Here is a 9,672-nt window from a genome sequence, read left to right on the forward strand (position 1 = left end):
CGTTAAATCAACCAAACTGGCCGGGTTTTATTCCCTTGGAAGAAGGAGGCAAAATCAATGAGACCTCTTCAAATAAAGCCCCCCTCCCTCAACTAATCACCTCCCGCATCTCCTCGGGTCGTGACTGACGATCGCATTTTGCCAGTTCGGTTAATTTCGGAGCAAACTAGAATCAATTACTCGCTGTTTAATTTCCAGCGTTCATCCCTAAGCCTCAACCAAAATATTGACCTAGGCGGTTTAGATAAGTTGGTCTCCTGCCATCTGAGCCGCCTCCCCCCTTCGGTCCATGCGATGAGCGCTGCCCCCGGGGCTGCGCGGGAGCGCAAGCTGCGCGGGGAGAGGGGGAGGGCACCTATCCCATAGTTATCTATATTTTATTTCCCCGCTGCCTCGCAAGGCAATGGGTGGAAAACGCACTTTGGAGTGCGGGGAATATCGGTGCGAGGCTCTTTGTATGTAAATACAGGGCGTAAAAACAAGGGAAAAGAGAAAATCACCCCCTCCCTTCTCCCGGCGCGCCACACACACACACCCCCCCCCCCGCACCCGCGGAAGGGCCCTCCCCACGCCGGTAATTAACTGACACGTTATACCACTCATCACCAATGGTGGAAGCTCGGAGCTCGCCCAAAACCCGCAATTTCACATCTGCAAACACTGTCTTCATCCACTTGACTCCCAGGACCCGCCCACACGTGGCCAACCTTGCCCGGGTTTAATGTAGGTTTTTTTTCTCCCTCCTCTCGGCAGGTTCATGTGTGGGGACCAGCCTTACACGGACTGCTCGCTCCAGCAATGGCTCGGCTTCTCCAAGCGGCAGGCGCGGGCTCGGGGTGTTTGAGCAACAGCCAGAAGTGATTTATTTTTTCCTTTTTTTTTTTTTTTTCAATTTTCTTTTTCTTTTTTTTTTTTTTTTGTATTTTTTTTTCGCTCCCTCTTTTTTTTTTTTTTAATTTTTATTTTTAATTTTTGGCGTGCCTCTCCCCTTTTCCCCCTGGAGTTACAAACTATTTCCGAAGCTGCTCCCGCTCTCTGAATTTCCCCCCGTGGCACAACAAGCCCGTCCGTGGAAACCACCACCGCAGAGATCCACCGCGGCGGCTCCGCTTCTTCTTTTGCACCAACCGCTTCGGTTATCTCCCTATAAACCTGTGTTCCCGTTATATTTACCCCCCTTTCCACGCGTGCCTCCCCCCCCCCCCCCGCCCCGCTCCCCGCGGCCGTGCGCTGCGGGGCTGTCTCCGCTCCGCGTGTGCGTGGTTCCCGTGACACGGCGGGTCGGCGGAGCCGCTCCTCCAACTTTCCCTGCCTAAATTTGGCCGGAACATGTCTCTGACCAACACAAAGACGGGGTTCTCGGTGAAGGACATTTTGGACCTCCCCGACACCAACGATGAGGACGGCTCCGCTGCGGAGGGGGGTGAGGAGGAGAGCGAAGCGCCGGAGCCCCCCAGGAAAGCGGGGGTGCTGGGGCAGACCCCCTTGGACGCTGTGCAGACGCTGCCTTTGAAGAACCCCTTCTACGATAGCAGCGATAATCCCTACACGCGATGGCTGGCGAGCGCCGAGGGCATCCAATACTCCCGTGAGTACCGGCGGAGACGGGGCCGCGCAGCCCCACACTCCCGGCGGTGGGGCAGGAGGAGTCGGGGAGGTGTCTATGGGGTGTTGGGGGGTGGTCGCCGCTCGCCATTGCTGGCTGAGCCCCGGCCGGTGCCTCCATCCGCCCCATGCCGCGGCGGGGAGAGCCGAGCTGCCCGGCGCCGGCGGGATGCGGGGAGGGATGCGGGGTGCGGGGGGTGCGCAGCGCGGAGCTCCCCCCCGTCCGCTCCCCCTGACGGGCAGCTCCCGGTTGCAGTGCACGGGCTGGCGGCGGGCGGCGGCGGCCAGGACCCATCGGCCAAGTCACCGGAGCCGTCGGCAGACGAATCACCCGACAACGAGAAGGAAGCAGCGGGCGGCGGGGACGCGGGGAAGAAGAGGAAGAGGAGGGTGCTCTTCTCCAAGGCGCAGACCTACGAGCTGGAGCGGCGGTTCCGGCAGCAGCGGTACCTGTCGGCGCCGGAGCGGGAGCACTTGGCCAGCCTGATCCGCCTCACCCCGACCCAGGTGAAGATCTGGTTCCAGAACCATCGCTACAAGATGAAGCGGGCCCGGGCCGAGAAAGGTATGGAAGTGACTCCTCTGCCCTCCCCGCGGCGGGTGGCCGTGCCGGTCTTAGTCAGGGACGGCAAACCCTGCCACACGCTCAAAGCTCAGGACTTGGCAGCCGCGACCTTCCAGACGGGAATCCCTTTCTCCGCCTATAGCGCCCAGTCCCTACAGCATATGCAATACAACGCCCAGTACAGCGCGGCCAGCAACCCCCAGTACCCCACAGCACACCACTTGGTACAAGCGCAGCAGTGGACTTGGTGAAGGCTGGAGGGGAGCGCGCATCCCCCCGCACCCGCGTACCCCCCATACGCGAAAAGAGGAGGAAACCCCCGAAATAATAAAGCGAGACAGAGAGGGAGACAGACTGATGCTCCAAAAATGAAACTCAAAACTGCGGGGGAAGGGATGGAGAGGGAAACGCTATTATTATTATTATTATTATTGCTATTATTATTATTATGTTGTTTGGATTTGTTTTTTGGTTTTGGTTTGGTTCTTTTTTCCCTCTCCCGTTTCTTTTCCCCTCTATTTTTCGGGGGGCGGCTCGGTTTCATTTCGGGGGGAGGCAGGGAGGGGGGGAAGGGAGGGGAGGTGTTTTTTGTGCGTCATTGTTTACAGAAATTTTTGCGCCATTCAGTGGTCCTGTCTACCTACAGCTCAAATAAAGGGGGGGGGGGGGGGAATCGTCAGAATTAAACAAAAAATAAAGGAAGAATAAACCCCGCTCCCCGCTGCTCCTGTGGTTTTGTGAGGACCGGGCGGGCACCCGGACACGGGGGGCTCGATTCCCCCCTTCCATAGGGATGCTCGTCCCCGTGGAGCCCCCGGTAGCTCAGAGCGGGTGTGTTTTGTGCCGTGGGGAGCGGCCGGGATGTTGGTTTTGGTTGAGCTCACTTAGGCGTTGCACACAACTAGTCCCGAGTAATCGGGAGCAGAGGGAAAAGAAACGCGGGTTAAACCCTCGCCGTTCACCGCCGAGGGGAAGCTGCTCCTTCTGCGCGATATTTTAATACGAATTTTAATTTTATTTAAGGAAATTTAATGTCATCTTTTAAGGAAAACATTTCACATCACCGCTAACGGCCCGCCGGGTTTGTTCGCCTCCTCGGCCGCCTCACAGCCACGTTTCGGCGTGGGGCCGGCGGGGAGACGGAGCCAAGCAGGGCCCCCCGGCAACTTCTTTCTTGGAGGGGCAAAATGGCTTTTTTCGGGGCGTTCGGCTTCATCCCGCTGGCGAAAATCGGGGCGAGAGGTTAAAGGATTATTGGGTATCTGTGGCTTTGCTTTTCCACCCCCCTGTGCCCCGTGGTGCGGGGTTCCCCTGCCGTAGTGTGGGTACCATCATCACCCTCCTCACCCCGCGTCCCCCCGCGTCCGTTTTGCGCAGAAGGGAGCTCGGAAACTTCGCGTTCAGCCCTCGGGGATGCGCCGGTGGCTGGGGCAGGTCGGGGAAAGGGGAACACTTGGGGTACCCCCCAAAAGAGGGGGAGAAGCAGCAGATTTGGGGGGTGCGGGTGTTGGTGGCCTGGCCGCCCTGGAACGAGGACTGGGCCCAGCCACTGGGAAGCGGCGGCCGTTTTCGGGCGGTCGCGGCTCCGGCTCGGAGCGGGTTTGTGCAGCGCCGGGGCGGCTGCGAGCCCTTCGCCCTCCGCTGCGGGTTTTAGGCTGCTGAAGATGCTCAAGCACCAAACAAATGCATCAACAAACAGGGGTTGTGCGGTGCGGGAACCGCCGCAGCGCCCGCCCCGTCCTGCCGCTATCAAGCCGAGCCGAGCCGAGCCGAGCGGAGCCAGTTCAGTTCAACACCCAAAGCAAAGAAACGATCGGTACCGGCCCCGCCGTGCCCTTCCGCTCCAATCCGCTCCGGAGCACCCTCCGCCGGCCCCAAACCCGGCAGCGCCCCGCGCTGCGGCTGGGTTGGTTTTACCCTTTTCCTGCGTTTATCTCTATTTTCATCCCCCTTTCCCTTTCCCCCTTTCCCCGCCGCGTGAGCCCGTCCCCAAACCACCGAGGCCAGGCAGCCGCTCGGTGGACGCCGCCGGTGACTTGCCCGTGCCCCGGCGGGGATCCACCGAGGCAGAGCCAGCCCGACAAGCGGGGAACCGGCCTCCAGCCCCGGGGAACCTCCGCCGGGTCCCGGAGCAACGGGGGAACACGAATACGTGCGGGTTTTCCCCTTTGCAGCGCCAACGTCCGAGGCAGGAGCGGAGAGAAGGAAAACTGCCACTTCTTGATTATTTTCCCCCTGTTTTTTCCCTCTTTCTCTTCTCCCCCAGGCTCTGCTAAGTCTATAAAACCAGTTGTGTGGCCCTAACCTCCGTGGCCTTATATCTCCCATGCTGCCGGGCCAGCTCCGGGCAGTCTATCTTTGCACAATATACAGTAGACTTCACAAAACAGCACAATGGGGGAGGCAGGGAGGTGAGCATGTTAGAGGCGTGCATATTAAAGAGATGGAGGCCAAGGCAGTCAGGGCCGGGCCGGGAGTGGGGAGAGAAAGAGGAGAGACAGTCTAAGGGGGGGGTGGGCCCCCTCCCTGTGCCTTCCCTCCCTTCTTCTCCCCCTTTCTCCCTTCTTTTTGGGGCCATTCCATTCATTTCGGGGAGGCAGTCCATCCCGGAGTCAGGGAGCAGTGTCCTTTGCGTTTTGTTAGGGCTGTCACTCGTGCTCATTGTTAGGCGTGTTCTACATGTTGTATCCCATATGGCCAGCTGGGCCGGGGGACCCCTCACAAAACCCAAATTGTGCCCAGCTTTCAAACCCAGCATTGTTGTCTGTGAAAGGAAGACGAATTAAAAATTCGTGCTATATCTATTCTGGAAGGCAAAAAAAAACCAAACCCGGGGGGTGGGGGGGACCCAAGGAAAAAGAATCCCTCTCTCTTTCTCTCCCTCTCTCCCGCTCTCTTTGAAGGCTAACAGAGGCCTCCTCTTCTCCCGGTCCCCGCTGACAAGTTTCTCTCTCATTTCACAGGAAATTAGACTCTCCCCCCCCAACAAGACCCAAGCGCATCTCCCCCGTAAAACCCGCGTCGGGGCCCGCTCCTGCGCCTCCGGCCGGGCAGCGGAGCTCGGCTGCGCGGGGGCTGCGCGGGGGCTGCGCGGAGGCAGCGGCGGGCAGCAGAACAAGGCTGCATTGAGGGCCCGGTAATGTTATGCAGGCGGCCTCCCTCCGCGGCCCGGCCGTACCGCGCGGCGGGCTGGCACGTCCCGCTTCTGCCCCGGAGAAACGGCTCTTTCTTGTCGTAGCTCCTGGTTGTGCAAGGCAGGCCGCCGGGGGGGGGACGGGACGGGAGGGGAGGGAGAGAGGGGAAGGGAGGGCAATGGAAAAGGAAAAAAAGGGGGAAAAAAAAAAAGAATGATAAAGAAATATGGGGGGTAAAGAGGATTTAGAAAGCGGGGGGAGGGGGGCGAAGAAAAGGGAAAAAAAGAAGAAGAAACGAAAAAAATCCTGAAAAAAAAAGAAACGGAAAACGAAAAAGAAAGGACAAAAATAAAAAGAAAAAGGAGAAAAAAAGAAAAAGGGATAAAAGAAAAGGAACCAAGAAAATGCGAAAATGAGCAAAAGAGAGCAAAAATGAGCAAAAGAGCAAAAAGAAACAGGCAAATAAAAGAAAAAAGAAAAAAAAAGAAAAAGAAAAACATGAAAGAAAAAAGGGAGAAAAGCAAATAAGGCAAGAAATAAAAAAAAAAAAAAGCAATAAAGACAAGAAAAAGGACCATAAAAAGAAAAAGGAAAGAAACAACGAACAAGAAAAAATGAAACACCAAGAAAACAAAACAACAACAACAAACAAAAAAAAAAAAAGACAAAAGAAAAAAAGAAAATGGAGAAAAGAGAACAAAAAAAAGAAAAGAGGAAAAGATGAAGAGGGGGACACCGCTTTCTCAACCCAACTGTCCTTGGCACTTCCAGTCCCAGGCAGAGGGGCTGCGCAGCGCTGCTCGGGCGCGCTGGTGACACCGGCCGCCCCGCTCCGGCCGTCACTGTTGGCATCAGCCTCCCCTCTTTGCCCCGCTACCCCCCTTCACCCCCCCGGTACCCCCCTCTCCACCACCGCCAGCCGCGGGGGGAGCCGCACCTCGGCAGAGCCGCCCGTCGGGTCCGCATCGCGCCACGCTCCGCTGATCGCGACTTGGTGCAGAAACCTGTTTGCTAGGGGGGGGTGAGGAGCTCTGGGTCCCGCTCCTGGGGCTCCTTTCCCTTTCCCCCCCCTTCCATCTTTCCCCTTTTTCTCCTTCCGCCGCCCTCTCGCAGGAAGGGAGCTGCTCAGGCGGGCGGATCACCTGCTAATGAGCTGGAAGCCCCTTAAGCCCTGGAAATAACTTACTTCGTCACCTATTGACTGTTTGGCTTAGTTTGGAACCGGTGTGGATTTTTCGGGTCTTTTCAAGAGCTCCGGTCAATGAAAAGCTAAGCCAATATTTACCGAGTAGAAGGGCAACTCTCGGCGGTGTTTATTAAGGGGCTGGTGGGGAAGGGCTGCGGGGGGGTCAGAGTGCGGGGAGACCTGCTCGGGGCAGCTGGAGCGGCGAGATACGGCCCGGCCGGTGATGCGGGGAGAGGGCACTTGTGGGTCCAGGTGGGCCATGCTCTCCCCTCATCCCCTCCCCTTGTTATCCCGCATCACCTCCAGCCACCCCAGCACTCACTCCCGTTGTTCCCACATTGCCTCCTGTTGTTATCCCACATCCCATCCCGCTATCATCCCTGCATCCCTACATGTTATCCGCACATCCTCTTCTTTATCATCCCTGCAAAACCCTCCGTTATCCCGCATCACCTACTGTCACCACCACACTCCCTTCCGTTATCCCCACATCCCCTCCTGTCGTGATCCCACATCCCATCTCGTTACCATCCCTCACCCTCTCCTGTTGTTATCCCACATCCTCTCCCGTTACCGTTTCCGCATCCCTCTACGTTAGCCCTCCATCCCTCCCTGTTCTCCCCGCTCCTGCAATCCCCACTCCCAGCCCCGGTTCGCCGCTGGCTCCCCAGGCAGAAACAGCCGGGGGGTTATTGCTCCCCGCAGCAGAAGGATTTGTGTTAGATGTATTTTTTATGTATTTGATGTCATTCCACACCCCCACACCCCCCATCGGCGAGCAGCGGCCGCAGGGAGGCAGCAGAGCCCCGCGCAGCACCGGGCGCAGCACCGCTACCCCTCCGCGCTCCCCCGGGGCCGAGGCAGGGGGGAAGCGGCTGGATCCGAGGCGGTGGCACCGGCCCCGACCCCCGTCTCCACCCCCCGTCGGGCTGGGCCCCGGGCGGCCGCAGGGCGGCGCTGCCGGATAAGGGACGCTCCGTCAGGGCCGCCCCCCCAAGGACTCCTCCAGTCAACGCGGCCGGGAGCCTGCACAGCGTCACAGCGGGGAACGGGGCCCTTGGACCAGCTCGGAGAGAAGAGGAAGAGGGATGGAGGATGGAGCCAGGAGGGGCTGGGCTCTGCTCCCAAGGAACAAGGGATGGGACAAGAGGAACCGGCCTCAAGCTGCACCAGGGCAGGTTTAGATGGAGCTGAGGAACAATTCCTGCCCCAGAGGGTGCTCAGGCATTGGAACAGGCTGCCCAGGGCAGGGCTGCAGGCACCGGCCCTGCAAGGGTTCACACATCCTCAGTGCCATGGGTTAGGGGTGGCCTTGGCAGTGCTGGGGTAAGGGTTGGACTGGGTGAGCTTAAAGGGCTTTTCCAACCTGGTTGGTTTTGTGATGGGGAGTGCTCCACTGGGGTTAATGGGAATAGTGCCACCCCTCTGTAGGAGGAAGCACCCTTGGGCCTAAACTGATGAATTCCAAGCTGTTGCTTTGAAATAGAACGGAGCTTTAAGCACAAATATCAGTCCCATATCCTTATGTAGGGCAAGACACCAAGCCTGGGGACTCCTACTACCCAGACTGGGGGTATTACAGCCCCTCCTGCTCCCAGGGACACACAGCCCTTTAAGACTCATCCTTTGGGCAAACAACGCATGTCCAAGGCCTAGGCAAGGTTTGGTGCAAGGCATGCACCTGTATCATACAGTTATGAGCATCACCGGCACCAGAAGAATAACCACACCAGTGGAGCAATGAGGGTAATGCAGCATTCCAGAGAGCACCTGCATGCTCTCCTCCCAGCATTCCATCCCTTCTCATCCCTGTGTGGAGTCAGAGCCAGCCATGGGGATGTCTACAGCTGCCTCCCTGCTTCTGGGTGCACCAGAAGCATGCCTGGCTCACACAGAGGCAGTCACACATCTAACTGCTGCAGGTACATGCCTAAAGACACCCCTGGTTTTGAAGGATCCAACTCTAGAGTGCTTTGGGAAAGGCCAAATAAATGGTGGCCTCTGGCTGCCCATACCGTGCCTTCAGCAAGCCCCCACCACCAGCAGGGTGCCCACTGCTCTGTGCAACAGGCGCAGGGGTGCTCAGGGCAGCTCTTCCCCTCCCTGTGCTGTTCAGGTTGTGCTATGAGCCAAAACCAGCTTTAGAATAATCTCAATGCTCCCATTTTGTGCCAAAACCAAGAGTCCAGGAGGAGCTGGTCCCACTTCTGGCATGTGAAAGCACCTGAGCAACAGGTTAGAGCCCAGAGCAGCAGCAAGTTAGGGCAGCTTTGTACCAGAACAACCCAGTCTGGGGCAAGTGCCATAGCTCATTCCCGAGATCTGACTCTGGGAGAGCACCAGTTCATTCCCAGGAGCAGCAGTACCTGCTCACCCCTCCACAGTGACCTCCCCAGCATGATCCCACTAGGAAACGCTTCCAGAGAACCAGATACAGCCCTCACCTAAGGCTTGGCCATGCCCACCCTGGACCACAGCGAGGGGCTGCCATTCCCTCTGGGTGCAGCACAGTGAGCACTCTGCAACCCAGACACCTCCAGGTCTTCCCCAGGAAATAACCCATGCCCAGCCCCACAGCGACCTGGTTTTCTTCACAGACTCATCCATTCCGTGCTTATTTCTCACCAGGTGAAGCATCACTTAAATTCTGCATTTAATGCAGTGAACAGCACAACTTTGATTCAGAGAGTTCACCCTCCAGTGATGGCAAACTCACTGGGGTCTGCACAGCATCATTAGTTCATGACACTTTGTACAAAGAACCACCAGTTCTGCCTCTTTTCCCTTCCTTACATGTACATACACATATGTAAGAGCACCTAGAAACAAGAGCTGGCTGGGTTCATGGGGCAAAGACCTCACTGTGCAGCCACCCCTTGGAGGTGCCCCCCATGCTCCCAGCACTGCCCCCACCTCACACAGTGACAGACATCACTCACCTGAGGGGACACGATGCTCCAGCACTTGTTCTTCTGCCACTCCTGGCTGCTTGGACCTTACCTGGGGGTGGCTGCCACCCACTTCCCAACACAAGAGGCTTCGGAGGCAGCTTCAGCACCAGCTCATGGCACTGGGTTTCTTCACGCTGCCCACACCAGCTGGACCAGGGGGCTGGACAGGAGGGACACCCCTCTTTGGCTCCCCTTTCTGGCAGTTGCCCTCTTCTTTCCCCCCCTTCCTGG

At 57.8% G+C, this 9,672-nt stretch overlaps 1 protein-coding gene across 2 annotated transcripts; it reads left to right on the plus strand.

Annotated features, from left to right (window-relative positions):
* Window positions 1-953: 953 nt before the first annotated feature.
* On the plus strand, window positions 954-2,627 carry NKX2-2 (NK2 homeobox 2). 2 transcript variants are annotated; one of them, XM_061356907.1, is made up of 3 exons: window positions 954-1,588; window positions 1,862-2,170; window positions 2,313-2,627. In XM_061356907.1, exons 1-3 carry the CDS (start codon window positions 1,330-1,332, stop codon window positions 2,540-2,542), a joined length of 798 nt encoding a protein of 265 aa, XP_061212891.1. In that variant the 5' UTR covers window positions 954-1,329; the 3' UTR covers window positions 2,543-2,627. The 2 variants fall into 2 exon arrangements, with proteins under 2 accessions (XP_061212891.1, XP_061212890.1); XM_061356906.1 differs by having other exon boundaries at window positions 1,862-2,627.
* The last annotated feature ends 7,045 nt before the right edge of the window (window positions 2,628-9,672 follow it).

Source organism: Neopsephotus bourkii, unplaced genomic scaffold (genome assembly GCF_033783945.1).
Source record: "Neopsephotus bourkii isolate Nb327-2 ecotype Australia unplaced genomic scaffold, CSIRO-AGI_Nbou_v1 NB_873, whole genome shotgun sequence".
NCBI classification, from domain to species: domain Eukaryota; kingdom Metazoa; phylum Chordata; class Aves; order Psittaciformes; family Psittacidae; genus Neopsephotus; species Neopsephotus bourkii.